At 45.5% G+C, this 16346-nt stretch overlaps 1 protein-coding gene across 2 annotated transcripts; it reads left to right on the forward strand.

Moving 5' to 3' along the window:
* Positions 1-2691: 2691 nt before the first annotated feature.
* LOC144719105 (upstream stimulatory factor 2-like) lies at positions 2692-15257 on the forward strand. 2 transcript variants are annotated; one of them, XM_078594942.1, is made up of 10 exons: positions 2692-3718; positions 7611-7660; positions 8221-8339; positions 9073-9123; positions 9899-9947; positions 10551-10638; positions 11507-11565; positions 12736-12830; positions 13062-13190; positions 14051-15257. In XM_078594942.1, the coding sequence occupies exons 1-10, from the start codon at positions 3684-3686 to the stop codon at positions 14138-14140; spliced, it is 765 nt and encodes a 254-aa protein (XP_078451068.1). In that variant the 5' UTR covers positions 2692-3683; the 3' UTR covers positions 14141-15257. The 2 variants fall into 2 exon arrangements, with proteins under 2 accessions (XP_078451068.1, XP_078451069.1); XM_078594943.1 differs by lacking the exon at positions 2692-3718 and adding an exon at positions 6925-6982.
* Positions 15258-16346: the final 1089 nt, after the last annotated feature.

Genomic DNA, 16346 nt, shown 5'->3' on the forward strand with positions numbered 1-16346 from the left:
TAATAATTTCACCCACGCACGCATACAACATAACAAATTTTGATAACCAACATATACAACACACATATGGTTGTGAACTAGAACCTTTAGAGAATGAATACGTCAATCATACCCGTCAACCCCTTATCAGTGCCCTCGCCTTATTATAGACCAATTCAGAACTTATTGGTCATCCCATGCCGCTTATAAATCGTCAACCTTCATCCTACAAAGTCCCATCACAAGGGAGAAACACAATCACTACTACACACCCGCAAAATCATTAGTGCCCTCACCTTATTACAGACCAATTCAGAACTTATTGGACATCCCATGCCGCTTATAAATCGTCAACGTTCAACCTACAAAGTCCCATCACAAGGGAGAAACACAATCACTACTACACACCCGTGAAATCATTAGTGCCCTCGCCTTATTACAGACAAATTCAGACCTTATTGGACATCCCATGCCGCTTATAAATCGTCAACGTTCATCCTACAGTCCCATCACAAGGGAGAAACACAATCACCACTAAACACCCGTAAAATCATCAAGTGCCCTCGCCTTATTAGAGACCAATTCAGAACTTATTGGTCATCCCATGCCGCTTATAAATCGTCAACGTTCATCCTACAGAGTACCATCACAAGGGAGAAACACAATCACCACTAAACACCCGTAAAATCATCAAGTGCCCTCGCCTTATTAGAGACAAATTCAGAACTTACTGGTCATCCCATGCCGCTTATAAATCTTCAACCTACAAATTCCCATCACAAGGGATAAACACAAATAGACAAAAACTAAATGTTTTTTTGCCCGTATTGAAACGGCTGTACACCGTGTGGACCTGAAAACGCAATTTCCCTCGACAACAATACGGTTAAACCGTATGGCTTGACAGGTATCGATAATCCGTGGATTAAAATATAAGATAATTGAAAAACAAGATTTCCAATAATCTGCAATTAAACGGCGAAGGCGATTTAAAGACAAAAGCTCGACTCGTGTAGGCGATTACACAACCACCGTCTTTGCTTCGTGATGAAATTCCACACCTCGTCGACAGATGCAACCTTAAAGAAGAAGAAGAGAAGACCATCCGTAGATTGTGAGTGGTCTTTACATTTTAATTAACAGTTAACGATTAGCGATCACTCGCATCGGAGGTATTTCTCCCGCGATTTTTCATTCCGAACGTCCTTTTTTGTTAGACTGCGCAGTTATTCCAAAACTTTTGTTCGTTATCGCCAATTGCGTTTAAACTCTTTAAATACGCGCCGTTAATATCTTATTAACAAATATAACATTTTTTATTCTCTCTCGGGCCTTGTTGCGGAGTAGACATTGCACGCAGGCGCACAATCCGCCGAGCCGCATCACCGCCCTGGTTTGAACGCCGTTTGCTTCGTAACGCCGTCAAACCACTAATTAACGCGACCGCGAACAAGTCCCGAGTGAATTTTAGCGCAAATTCTTCACCGGCGAAATTATACGGAGCATATATATATTTAATAAAACCTCCCAAGATAAATAAACGCTGGCTTAAAAGCGCGGAACCCGGGAAAACGAAACTAAACGCGTGCGCGGAGAAAAAAATAGTCCGCCCGTTGTCGGCGAGCAGAAAATCGCGGAGCGGATTATTTGAACTGGAGCCAGAAATCCCGGACTGGAGCAAGAAATCCTTAATATCCCAGGTCAAAGACAATATAAAAAAAAACTTCTCGCTGCATTTTTCGATTTAAAGTTTTCGTTACTGCAGGGATTAATCTTTTTGGTTATTTCGGTAAACTCACGTAGAAGGGAAATAATAAAAATAAAACATGATAAAATAAAAATTATCACGACGTTTCGGCCACAACACAGGCAGCCGTCCTCAGGTGAAGAAACAGAGCTGTCGGAAAGACAGCGAGTCGGTCTCCGTAAAACAATTTTTTAAACACATCCCATCAGCTTGTATACACAAACGCTCATGAAATTATGCACCCCCAGAAGGGCACAATGTGGAGAGATGGGTTACTGCGGAAAAACGGTTACTGGTTTTTAATCGTTTTTATACGTCATATGTTTGTATTAATTAGCATAAATAACAATTGCGTTTTCATAACACATCAAATTTGCAATAAAAAGACAAGTGTCCGAAACGCCACCTATTGTATATATTTTTCTGTTCCCTTTAAAGTCCACGGTGTTTATAATTGCACAAAAATCAGAACAAGTTTTTTGTTTGTTATAATTGTCATCTGTGTTGAACTATAAAAATGCACTTTCCTCGTCTCACGTAAACCGTCGCAAAATGCAATCCATTCCGTCGCGCGGAACCACAAACAACGAAAACTCCTATTCTTGCTTCTTTCGGTAAAGTCACATAGAAGCTAAATAATACAAATAAAACAAGGAAAATAAATAAATAATTTCGTTATTTTATTACTTCCTTTCTCCGTGACTTTACCGAAAGAACCAAAGAAAACGAATCCCTGCAGTCACGAAAACTTCAACTCAAAAACTCCGTTCCGCTTTTTCCCTCTCACCCTCCCCCGCCGCCCCGCCCCTCCGCCCTCGTAGAGCAGCGTGTGGGGGGTGGGGGTGAGACGAGGACGACGGCGATCGACGGCGGCGGCGGCAGCGACGCCAGTGGCGGGGAGGAGGAAGAGGAAGGAGGAGGAAGAGATCCGCGCGTCGTCGTCGTCTCCCCGCCCCTCCTCACGTGGCCATATTGGCGCTGCTGCTGCTGGTGGTGGCGGGCGTCTCCGCTCACATGACCCCGTGTTGTGTCCGCGTGATCAACGCCGCGAGGAGGAACGCGATTCAAAAGCCCGGCCCGGGCCCGGGCCGCAGCCGCGGGACGGGGCCGCCGCTAACAACAACAACACCGCCTCTTCTGCTGCCTCCTCTTCTCTCGCCTGCCTCTGCGTCCTTCTCCTTCTTCTTCCCCTCTTCCAAGCCATCTCCGCCACCCTCTTGCCGAGCTTGATGTGACAGAGGCGCGTGGTTTGTGCGTTGAGCCCGATCTGGCACTCTTGTTTTACCGCTCGTCGCATGGCTTCCAGCAGACCTGCCTTGAGGGATTACATTTGGGCTGACATAATTTAGCCGGTGACCTAATTTATTGCCGGCCTCGTTTCGTTTGTGACGTTTGAGCTTTGCTGTCTGACCCCCCCTCTCTCTCCTGTTAACCTTGCTCTGCTCAACAACAGTCTGACCCTGTAAATTCACCCTTGCCCACAGCTACTTTACCCCCTGGCTAACCTCAACCCCCACCCCAAACCTTTAAGCTCTATTAATTTACCCGACTGTAAAACCCCATCCCCGTTCTTCGCCGTCCTTTAAAACGCCGAAGTTGCCCGACCCGGGCCTTGCCCGACCCCGACTCGATTACCAGCCGGGGCCTTCCCCGAACCCGCCCCAGGGGCCACATTCGTCGCTACCCGCATCGTCACCTCGACACGGACCTCGGGAGTGCGTCCCTCTGGGCCCTCCTGTCAGCAGGGCCCAGCCCGCAGCACCGGCCTCGCCTAGACGCCCTACCCGGCACACGTGGCTGCGTGCCCGGCTTGTCTACCCCCTACCCGTACCCCCCTCTCCCGACCACAAAACTCCTCCAACCCTCCCTTAGCCGACCCTAACCACCGGGCCCGGCTCGGCCCGGGCCCTTCTCACTCCTCTTCAAAGTTGATACTTGCCGGGACTACCGGAGCCGCATGGAGATGTTGGAGCAAGGCATGGAGGCGAGCGGGTGAGTGAGAGTGCGAGTTGGTGGGGTGCCTCCTCCCACAACGAGAGGCGAGGAGCACGTGTGTGCGTGATGACTGCGGTGTGTGGCCACACAAACCACGGGGTTTTAGGGGGAGGATGGGTGACGGCGCAATATATTATGGGCTAACGGTACAGCGTGTAGACACGCACATACACCGACGGGTACTTGTTAGAGAGATCTTTCGTGGGTTAACTTGACAGGTTTTGGCGAATGTCAATTTTCTGAGAGTCTTATTGGTTTGGGAAATGCTCGACTCGCCTGTAATCAAATATTAAACCAGTGCGTGGATCATGGATGGCCCTTGTGCAGACTTGGTCTTCAGTATTGCTGCAGTCGTAATACCTACCTAAAGATACCCAACATAGATTAACTGCTAAAGATTAATTATCTACATTCGCCAAAAATCTATACCAACATTTGCTTCAAAAAGATACGCTGGGGAAATATATACACAGATTCTCTCCAGAGATGTGTCGAGAAAAGTATACTGTAGTGTAGGGATAGACTACAGGGTTATCCCTGCAAATACATACGCCAGGGATATCTTACATGAACCCTATAGGTATATGATTACACACTAATTATAAACTACATGCCTACACTGTACAGTTCTACTGTGGATGTGACTAGAAAATCAACTGGAGAAAATAAACCCCATGGGTACATCTCTCTTGACTCAAGGGACAAATTACAGGGATGCCCACTGGATATATTCTATATATACAGGGCTGTCGGAATGGACACATTTCCGGAGCCGTCTCTTGAGTGAATGCTTTGCATGAATAAACTAGGCGTAGCACGGCATCTGACATGGTCGTGAACTTGGTTAGTGCTCGGATGGATCTTCATGTATAACAGATATCATAGGCAACAGGGCTACGTGGTGTGCAGCAGAGGGCAGTGCGGCAAAACCCACGCGAACTTCTATGCTTCCACGTCTGTGCTCTCCGCAATAACCAGCGTGGTGAAATAATCCCCCCATGATCTGCATGGTGTGAGGCACTCGTTCATCATTGGATTGACAGGGCTGTAAATGTTATGTAGATCTTCATAGGTGAACTGACATGTGTGCATTCGAGGCTATAACCACACCAAGCATCCACGACCATTATTATTTGTTTGGCAAATGCACGACTTGTCTGTAACCAAAGATTAAACATTAAACCTCTACGCAGCCTTGTGGCCTCTTTGTGCAGACTTATTTTGCAATTGTGCTGCTCAGCTGATCAGAACACAGTATGTTCATACATTTTATATACAAACACACACTTGGCACTGGATTACATATGAAATGTTTAACAGACTAGTCCTATCTGAGAGTCTGACTTATTAATTTCGGGCTTAGTTGATTGTTTAAAAGCCCTGTTGGCCTCACTGCTTTGCTGCAATGAAGAGATGGTGATCCAGCGGCATTGTAATTAAATTGATTTTTGTCTTGGCCTGGTTTTTTCCCCAAACACATGGGCAGTTTATGTAACTCGGCCTTGACTTATAAACCCAACTCCATCATCACAATAATCCTGACCCAAATAAGGTAGGCCCATACCCTGACTAAAGTAATTTAAATCCTGATATTATTCAGTCAATGGATCTCCGTTAAAACACATCACACCATTCTCCCACGTGTAGTTGAGCACTTGCTGTTTTTTAGTGCTTGGCGATCTAACATTTCTTATGCCTGCATGTACCTAGTGGATTAATGATATGTGTCTCCATGAGATGTTTAAGCATAATGTTTGTTGAAGTTTATATTTGTGACTGCGTTTATTGTGTGATTTAAATAGCAGTACTGTGCTAAAAACTACTCTTCGATAAACTCATGAATGACCTTTTTTATGAAAACGAGTGGATTCCAAATCCGTATTGCAATTTCTCATGAAAAGGGAGGCATTTCGAGGTTATAGTCATCATTGGTGACCTGCACTTGGAAATTCCTGCCGGGTTAGAGGTGGATGGCTGGCTTGGGCACTACTAATAAGGTGGCATTGTTAGGACATGGCAGATCTTGAGACTCCTTAATTATACCCAAAATGCAATTAGGATCCCACGAGTTGCAAGTTGAATAGTCCCCCCAACACCAATGACTGCTTAATAAAGCACCTAACATTTTTCTTTCGCGGATCAGTCAGGCCCGTCTGTGAGGGTTCATTAAAACATAGGCATGCATCTAACCCCTAGTTTACCTAGTGGCACATTTTGCAAATGAGTTGTCCCTTGAAGGATGTCATGGTTATGACCCGTAAGTGTCACTGCTAGCTCATTACAGAAGAAGTACAGAAGTTTATTTCCCCGAGTTAAACCCATTGAGCTCAGAAGCTATTTTTCAAGGGCAACGCAAAGTGAAAAATTCCCGTGTTATTGTTGAGATTCCCAAATAATAAAATGGCTTTGTAAGAAGTTCTCTAATACAAACGGCATTGTTTTTTTGGGCCTGGATGCTGATATCAGAGTTGGTATATAATTGGTGCAGAATGGAAAACTAGAACAACAAAAAAGCCTGGTAGGCTTTGCGTGCAAACTCCGCTGACCAAGCCGCTAACCCCCTCGGTCACATCACCACAGTCCGCCGTGTTGGTCAAACTGTAGAGCCATGCCAAAAGCAACAGGAGTGTTGTTTTGGTTATGGATTTTTTCTGACAACTCTTATCGTCCGCTTTATGCCTAGTACTTGCGGCAAGCCTATAGGACCGCCTATCCAAATCTTTGCTTAGTGGTGTCTGATGATCAATGTTTGCCGATATGGTCGGTTGTTACTTCTTAAAGAGGGGGTGAGAGGGTAGAGCTGAGCGCGGTCAAGTTGGCATGATTTGGTAGCACCTTGGATCTCGTTACATTCATCTTTTCGTAGAAGTTTTTTCCAAGTTTACATAAATGTTTCCACCGAGAAGGCTTCCAGCAGAAACAGCTGCTGCAGACATATTTTTTTATATATTTCAGAAATGTACGCTTTGACTGCACTCTCAAGTGGTAAACTTTTGCGAAATATTTTATTGGAATTCCAACTTCTGCAATGTGGCTCACTGCTTCGGTGATTTTGTTTTGCAGCGTTAGGGGATGCTGGCTGAATATGAACTGTCAGGATTGACAAATCTGGGTTCCACAGGAAGTGACCAACGTTGAATACACCCGGCCATAACTTGAAGCGTTACTCTTGCCATTATTTCTCTCCTTTTTATTATGTTTTAACTTAAATTGCCCGTATTTCTCTATAATTTCCACTGACTTGGCGCGTTGAGCTATTGGGTATGTTCGCATTACATTGCATGTAAAACAGCCGCATTGTTAAAAAAGATACATATTTACAAATTCGCTTAACAACGTGTCACAACACAAAAAACTTCGACAATAATATGACATTAAAAATAGAGATGTGACATTCGTCCTAGTTTCTGGAATACACGATGTTCTCTGGCACAACTATTACAATGTCAACGTACAGAACAGACCTGTATGGATAAAATAAACACAAAGTTTAACGAGTTTTGGGTGTCAGCATGGCAAGTGAATTTGTGAGATTTGAAGTCACATGACTGCGATGTCCTCCAGTCTGCAATGCAGCCCCTGGCGACTTCGATAGCGTCACATGGCACGGCTTTGGGAAGCTGCTGTTTACCACAGTACTTAAAGCGTGCATAGTTTGTCAGAAACTGTATTTTATTCATGAGTGAGTGGCGGCAGTGTTGAAACAAATGAAACGTTTAAAATTGGGTTTAAAGCGCAAGCTGTTTCTTGCTAAAGTATTCGTGTAAGTATTCGGGTTGTCATTTTTATTCCATGTGAAATCGACGGTAACTCGCTGTGGGAAAGATGTTGATGATAATTCTGGTGAGATTGTGCGGTGGTTGGTGACTTGTGTTCCATGTTTTTGCAGTCAGGACAAAAGTCACGACGGAGACGAAGGATCTTTGCAAATGCAGGAGGGTAAGGCTTCTCTGGTTTACATTAACGTCTCTGCATGACAAAATAATTCTGCATGCACGAAAAACGTGACTCAACTTTCTGTGCAAATCACGAAGAGTGTGTTGCAGCTCAATAGTCGATTGAAGCCACGATTGAAGTGTGCAAATGTTGTGGTGGGAGGGGTGGGGGTTTGTAATTCCCACGAGACTGCTGTAGTCCCTAAATGTTCAGGTCGACCCTGACCCTGCGAGCAGGGTGGGGGGAGTGAGCACATGCAAAGACACTACTCGTTCTGTGGGTGGCAGAGGTGGTGATCCATCATTACCTGGCACAGTAGGGGCATAGGTGGTGCATCGGCCAGTCATCTCAGCCAGTCATCTCAGCCAGTCATCTCAGCCAACCCATGGCACCTGGGTCTGTCTCATGACCTGCCAGTGGGCGACACTTCACATGGCCTTAAAGGGCACATACCCAGGCAAAAGCGGCATGGTGACGTCACTGCCACTTAGTGGCGAATGGCGGCGGTTGTTGTTGTTGTTGGTGGTGCATCATCTGATGGGCGTGTGCGTGAACGAGCGCAGGAGACGGATCGGGCGCCGACGATCATACGGCTGTGGCGATCGCGAGTGTGCAGCAGGCCACTGCGTTCAACGACCCCAGCATACAGTACCAGTTCCGCACTGAGAGCAGCGACGGCCAGGTGAGTGGCGGACAGCCGGTCGGGCGACGTCCACGCTTGCACTCTGCGTCTTTAGTTGTGTACAGGTGCAGCCCTTTGATCCATCCACTGCTGGACGAGGGCCTCCCCACCGCTTACGGGGCATGGGAGTTAATTTGACCGTACTTCACCAAGCTAATCAGTGCGGGTTAGTGAAGGTGAGCAGCAAAGACTGAGGGTTTCGATGGACAATATCACAATGGATGTTGCTGCACTGCTTTCTGCTGCTCGGAACCTAACAGCAATGCAGCCACCTATGAGCGCCTGGAGTTTTGAGTCATACAACGTAAAAATGTCATCTGACGCTAATTTTTTACTTCACTTTATACCCGTGGTAGTGGTGGTGGTGAATTTGAATGTTTCGTGTTAATAGTAGTTTTGGTCTTGTTTCCAGAAATATACAATAGTCATGTTTTACATGAAGGAGAGTAAACCAATTTTGTTGAACCACTTTTGCACAACCTGTTAATATAAAACCAATTCATTTTTCAAAACTTTGAAAATGATAGCCAATCACATTGGTCAATGATGTTGCAGTCAATAATTAACATTTCTTACTTAAAACACTAAGCAACCAGAAGTGTGAAAGACGAACCAAGCGTTATAAAGTATCAAATGAAACGTGAAAGCATTTTTAAACCCAAGTAGTTTGCTACCGTTCGTCGTATCACACGTGACAATTTGCGTTGGCGCTTTTCCGCTTTGATGTTCGCAGGTGACGTACCGGGTGGTACAGGTAGACAGCCAAGGGGAGGGCCAGACGACGGTAAGTTGGCTCTTGCAGGGCAGAGCTGAGACACGCACACACATGGTGGAGTGAATCTCATGCCGTTGATTATAGGGACCGTTTTGTTCGGAAGCATTTCCATGTGTGTGTGTATACACTTGAGCAATTTTAACATTTGCAAAGGGATTACAAGGGGCGTGTTGATTCACCTGTTGAGGACTGGCTTATCAGGGATTGGTGATTCTACAGATGTCGCAAAGTGATGCATTTTAATGGTTACTTTGTTGTACATAGGGACAAGATAGGTAATTGTTATGGTAACAGTTCAATATAAGCAAAACGGATATTAAGAAAGCAAAAATGGTATGAAGCAATAATGGCATAAATGAAACTACATTAAAAGTAATTAGGTTATTATTAACCGCAATTTACAAAAGGAGTATCTTTCTTCAGTCAACCTTATAGTGGAACTCCAGCTGTAATTTAATATGTAATCCGTTTATATCTACTTATAAAACCAAAGTCTGTGTGTGTTGTAATGGATGTAGCACAGTTGTGGGTGTGTGTGCACGTGTAATAGATGTGTGGCTTTGTACACTGCATGGGTTGAAATCCTGTGCAGGTAAATTTACACGCGTTCGCATGTGTGTGTAAGTAGTCTTGGAATGCGGTCGCATTTAGATACCGCATTGGTTAATTTTTTTGTGTGCGTACGTAGCATGTGGGCGCGCGTGTATTCGTGTGGATCCATTGAAAGCTGCCTGCTCCTTCGTGCGAGGCGTTGTCGTAACAGTTGTGCCCTGTCTCCCTGCAGGCCGTGATCCAGAGTCCCTTCGGCGGAGCCGGCAGCCCAGCCTCTGATGGTATCGTACTCTTGGATTTTCCATTGTCGTGAGACGTTACTTGGTCATGCTTCCCTGTATCAACATGTTCATGTAAACATTGTGCCCTTGTTTAGGAAGTGCATTAAGAGTGCAGTCCTGTATCAGGTCACTGTCTGATGAAGGCCTCTTCATGTGGCATCTGTCACAGGGGTTTTTGAAAATGCTTAACCAAGCTGGTCAGTGTGGGTTTGATGAATTGAGGGCCAAGACCATAATTTCAGATGACTCTCTCGTCACTTATGTTAGCTGACAGAATGAGGAACACACGGATAAGAGAACAAAATGGGAAGTGGACATTGAAAAGTAAGTTGACTTGGCTGATGGACGAGATTGGTTATAGAGTGCAAGCCAAAAGAGAGTGTAGGCCTTAGAGGAGAATCACCGTGGAGAGGCATCGATGAGATCAGCTCATGTGCAGGAGCGAGATGGATTATGGCATCGCAGGACCACGAGGAATTGCGACGTCGTGGGGAGGCCTTCAACCAGCAGTGGATCGATCATTTTATTGGATGTTGGATGATTTGAGAAGAGTGCCATGAAGGCTGTTTATGCTTTGTTTAACAAACCTTGTTTCTGTTTAAGGCCAATTCTACGTGATGATGGCACCGCAGGATGTTCTGCAGGGAGGGGCTCAAAGACCCATCGCTCCCCGTACTCACCCATACACCCCGTACGAGTCTCACTTCTCACATATGCGCACATCAGGCACCCCACACTTGTGGCTTTTACGTACATGTTCTCCTAGACATGTATCTTCTTGTGCATTATTACAGTTTTTTTTTTAGAGAACCCCTCAAATAGAAAATTACACTCCCGAAGCTACAAAAATTTAATTGCGTGCAAAGCAATGCTGACTTGTTATCTGATCTCCACGCCGCACAGAAACATCACGCGTTGGGCAGTCCCAGTTTTCTGCTGCACAATAACTCCTGTGGCATTGACTTGTGCATTGCAGAATATATTTTTTTACTTTTTACATAGATTTATATTTTTAAAACATAAAAAAACTATATAAATGGGTAATTTTCTTCATGAAAATAATGGAGCTTTATTATGAAAACAGGCAAAAAATTGTACTACGATATTTATTTTACCAGGAAAAGGCCCACTGAGCTACATAGCTCTTTTTTTAGCAGCAACCTGGCCACAAATCATAGCCCAATGAAGTGGCTCATTACATGGAAATTTATAGCAGCCAAAATACTCTAAGCGCATATTTCTAAATGTGGAGGGAAAACCTGGAGGACCTGGACAAAAATCCACGCCACCACTGGGAGAGAGACATACAAACTATAAATTTACAGGCGTCAGGGTCGGGATTGAACCCACAACCTCCTGTATACCAGGCAAGGGAGTTAACATCTCCCCACCACTGCATCCCAGATATACCGGGGGCATCCCACCCCTGGTTTAGTCGGGTATTTAGGGGCTACACCATCATGATGTGTACATATAAGTGCCGTCGCTGCGAGTGGAGCCCTGCTTTATATATTCGTCTATTGATGGACTTTACTGATTGTGGATTGCTTCACTTTCAGGAAGCTCGAGGGGCCACGCACACCCAGGGATGAGCGGCGGCGAGCGCAACACAACGAAGGTGCCCGTCCCACCTCGCTCCAACCAGGCATCACAACAGCCTTCCTTTTCCTCCACCACCCACTCATTCACCCAACCAATCGGCCAGCGACCATAGCAGTCAGAAACCTAATAATTCACCAGAAAACCAGGCTGCTTGTCCCTGATCCAGTTGTTTGACCATACATCACCATACTGGTACATGTGTGAAAGCATAGTCTGCTGCTGAGGCAGACTGTTTTAAAAGGTTTGAAATGGGTGTTGCTCAAGGGTTATAAAGAAGTGGCCTGGGCTAGTGATGTTAATGTGAGAAATTAGCATGTAACTGTAAGATCTTACATGCTAATTTCTCACATTAACATCACTAGCCCTCACCACTTCTTTATAACCCTTGAGCTACACCCATTTCAAACCTTTTAAAACAGTCTGCCTCAGCAGCAGACCATGCTTTCCAACCTGATGACTGACGCTTGTGTTGCGCCCAAAACGTCGTGATTTATTTTATTTTCTATTTACGTGACTTTACCGAAAGAACCAAAAGTATGGATTCCTGCAGTCACGAAAGCCTCAAATCAAGATTGGTCCATGTGGGTTCGCAAACACAGGATACATTCAGGTATCACCAGCTGTTGATGTTAGCCATAAGCCGGGAATTAAACGCTGGTCGCTTTGTTCATAGTGCAGTGCGCTGACCACTGTGTTACTATGCCAACCCCATTTTTGCGCAATTTAAGAATGATATTTATAATTGTGCCTTGGTTGTTAAAGCATTGATATGTAATGTTTGTATCCCACAATCGATGTTCACCTTTGTAGAGCACAGCTTGTATTCCACAGTGTTGGTGTATGACCAATAGTCTTCAAGATTGCAAACATCATGTGTGCAGATGAGAAAGTGATTTACTCTGAATCTGTCTGCCTGGCAAGCTCTGATATGGGCTCAAGTAAAAACCTGTACTTACAAATGTTTTCGTTCAATAAACGGTCGTTGGGCTAAGAGCATCAGACTGTTTTAGAATGTAGGATTTGCATCGGGTGTGGGAAATCAAACCTATTTTCTCAATGGTCATAGCTCCCTGTTTCTATGCAGGCAATCTGAGTTTTCTGACCAACTCGGCAACTGGAGTTGAGAATATTCACATCACTTACATTCTGCGAACGTCCAATATTTCATTTGTTTGTCTTTTTACAGTGGAGAGGCGAAGAAGAGACAAAATCAATAACTGGATCGTAGAACTTTCCAAGTACATCCCTGATTGCGCCAATGACCACACGAAGTCTGTACAGGTGAATTTCCAAACCCGCACCGTCTTTCATTCCCATTTTATCCTTCCATTACAAACCAGCGGCGCGCTCACAATACGAGTAGCGTAATGGGAGGTTTTGCAACGTGCCTGTAAAATTGTGCGATTGGTGGGACTTTTTACCCCAGCAAACGTAATGCATGCTCAGGCGAGTGCGAATTGGAGAGCCGATCGCCCTGACTGATATCCGGCTACGCTACGTGCAAACCCACAGAGCAAGGGTGGAGTCCTGTCAAAGGCGTGCGAGTACATACAAGAGCTGCGGCAGACGAACCAGCGCATGGAGGAGGAGCTCAAGGAGGCTGAGAGGACTCAGTTGGAGCACGAGCTGCTGATGCAACAGGTTGGGCAGAAGTTTGCGCATAGAGCTGCTGCATGCATGGGGGTGTGTGTGTGTGTGTACAACCATAGATAGTGTGTCTGTGTGCGTGCGCATGTGGGGAGTGGTAGTGTAGCGGTTAGTGCGCTGTGCTACGAACCTGGCGACCCGAATTCGACTCCCGCTCGCGGCCAACACCAGTGACGATTATTTGAACCGGTCCTGTGCCTTCCCTAGGTCGACTCAGTCTTAAATGAGTACCTCATGCGGAATGTAAACATCGCCACTAGGGAGACAAAGGCGGCCGGGTGCGGTGCTGGCCACCCACCCCACCTCGTGTGCCATGCTGGCTTTCATAGGTGCTCGTTAACAGCACTTGCCCCAACAGTCTGTTAAGGCTTTACAGGGGAATCTTTGTCTTTTTTTGTCTTCGTGCACATTTGAGCATCAGCACGAGAGAGGCAAAGGTGGAGGGGTGTATGCTGTGTTGCTCGTCCCACCCATAGCCTTATGCGTGGCACCAGCCTCATTCGAGGTGTGCAGAGAGCACTTGCACAAAGAAATCTGACCTTGCTGAAAGGGAGGATTTTTGGTGTTCTGTTAATCTAATTTTTATGATGGCCCACTCTGATTGAGATAGATCATTGTCGTGATTTATTAATGTGTAATTATAATTTATCATAAAGATCGTCAATTTTGTTTGCATTTATTATCTATAACTCCGTTTTAAATGATCCAATCACAGCACATTTCTCACACCACTTCTCGATCGCGAGCAAGTGAATACTACTTGCTTGGTGTCCGTCTTCTTCACAAGAGGGATGAGGAATCCCCAATGGCGTATCGCACAGACGAATGACGCCCTGATTGTTGCGTGTGTTCAGTTCGAGGAGCTGAAGAATGAGAGCGCCTTGCTACGAACTCAGCTGCAGCAGCACGGCATCGAGGTGGTGGGCTCTGTGCCAGGGCAGTGATGCCCACAGCCAGCCCAGCCTGCGGTCCATCCAGTCGCATCCCTTGGGCCTGCCCTGCGGAAGCAGCATAGGAGAAGCGCAAGCTGCCCCCTGAATTGTTCGACAGCTCAAGGGGAAGACTTTCTTTCTTGCGCCACTTGTCCTCTAACTCAGGCGAGGGCTCCTTGGGCCTTGCTGGTGGACGACGAATGTCCAGAACGTCCCAACACCATTCTTCCTCTGCATCGTCGTATTCTGCCATGCTGCGACGCAATTTAACGTGGATATCCTTAAAACGTTTTTATGAGTTCTTTTATTTTCAAAGATTTCATTTAAAGATGTGAAGGGTTCAGCGGATGGTGGTGGTTCAGAGACGCAAGCATTTGTTGGGGCAATCCTGTGCACTGACGGTGATGGGTGGAGGCTGGTAATTATATAATGAAATTTTTTAAAGTAGCTTGTATTTTTTGCTTTATTGTGGAATATTTTAAGTCCATATCTGTTTCAGATGTGTTTATTTTTTCTTTTATATTGTAAAAGTAGTTTCCAGTCACGCTTGGAATTATTAATGACCTTTCACACTCGTACATTAATTTCATTTTCTCCGTTGAATATAATATGTAGTCTCGTCTTACTTCAGGTTTATTTACGAGATTAGCCCAGTTGGCTACGTACGGTGCGAAATAAGTTCGACATACATAACACACGTGAGTTTCGCACTTTGTATTAACTGAGCGTGGTTGTGTACAAAGGATTGACAAATGCCTTTTATTCCTTCTGAAGGATGTATGCTTGCATGCCCTGCGTTTGCTAAAATAAATTACACTTATTCCATGTTCAATTAGCATTGCTTTAATAAAATAAAAAATATATAATACTTTTTGAACATGTTCTTGTGTCTAAATTGATTTCTGTAGCTCACACCCCCCATGTGAGTTAATTTAAGAGGCACCGACACAATCGACAAGGGCAGGCCATGCTCACCCTGCTTTTGCCCAAATCTCAAAATGAAAAAATAAATTGTTGTGCTGTAAAAATCCCCATTTCAAAACATTTGTTTGTCAAAGTCTGCCTTCCAAACACGATCGTGAGACTCACCACGTGGTTGAATAAAAGCGTTCAGCAGTACTGGATTACATTTATGACTTCTTGGTGTTGACATTTCATGTAACGTGACTTTCTATCAGTGTTACTTTGTAAATATGCTTTACGTGGGTGGAAGCAGATCATGGGTGATTGCATTCCGAGTGATATGAATGCTTGTGCAGGAGGTCAACACCATTTCCAAAAATCTGAATCTTTTCTCGGAAACCATTTTCCCATAAGAGACGTGTCATGTCAACAAGGGGCTTGTCTTGCCCAATCATTGTCTTACTCCATTGTGGGCTCTGAACATCATTGCGTCCTAATCATCTAGTGTCTGCAACTATTGGCGTTTGAGTCATTCCACCGTTGGCCATTCTGAACCCTTGTGTAATGCCGGTATATCCCGTCATTCGGGGAATCAAGGGAGCGAGCTTGCTGGGAGGTGCCAGGAGTGGGGTATAGACAGAGGACGGGGGGGAACGCCACGCTCGGGGGCTAAAAGGGCAGCGTGGGGACAGTAAAGGGTCATATTTGTGGGTAACGCTTGGTGGGTCGGGTCACGTCGGGTTGAAATCTTCAATAGCCTCGCGTGTAGCGGGTTACACAGTGATATAGATACGTCTACACCAATTATAGAAGTCGTCCCGTAAGGAAAGTGTTAATAAACGAATCGCCTCAACTCACGTAGTGTGTGTCTTTATTTGAAGCGCTACACTTGTATAGAACTGATCCTCGTGAGCCACATCTATCAGTGCTAGGTTTTCCACCTTTTCCACTACCCAAAACCAGACGTGTATCATTCAGCCCAGGTCTGTCAAAACTGCGGTGTACTGTCATTCGGTTTGCCACAATACCACCAGGTCTTGAAACAAAGCAATTTCTGCCATCCAAACACATACCAGTTCCTGGAATGTGCAGGTCAAACGCTTACAGGTGGCAACCAGGGGCGGTTTCTTCATTAGGGCGATTGGGCGACGCACCACCAATGTCATTCAACCACAGAGTCACGCTAGCCGTCACTGTGCCGCTGGATATAGTCCAATCAGCGTCATGCTACGTTCTGTGGAGTACCGCCTCTTTTTGGGCGATTTCCCTCCAGCTGAGAATCGCCCCGAGTGGTCCCATAGACTTACATTCAAAG

Source organism: Lampetra planeri, chromosome 5 (genome assembly GCF_965212315.1).
Source record: "Lampetra planeri chromosome 5, kcLamPlan1.2.h2, whole genome shotgun sequence".
Taxonomy (NCBI): Eukaryota; Metazoa; Chordata; class Hyperoartia; order Petromyzontiformes; family Petromyzontidae; genus Lampetra; species Lampetra planeri.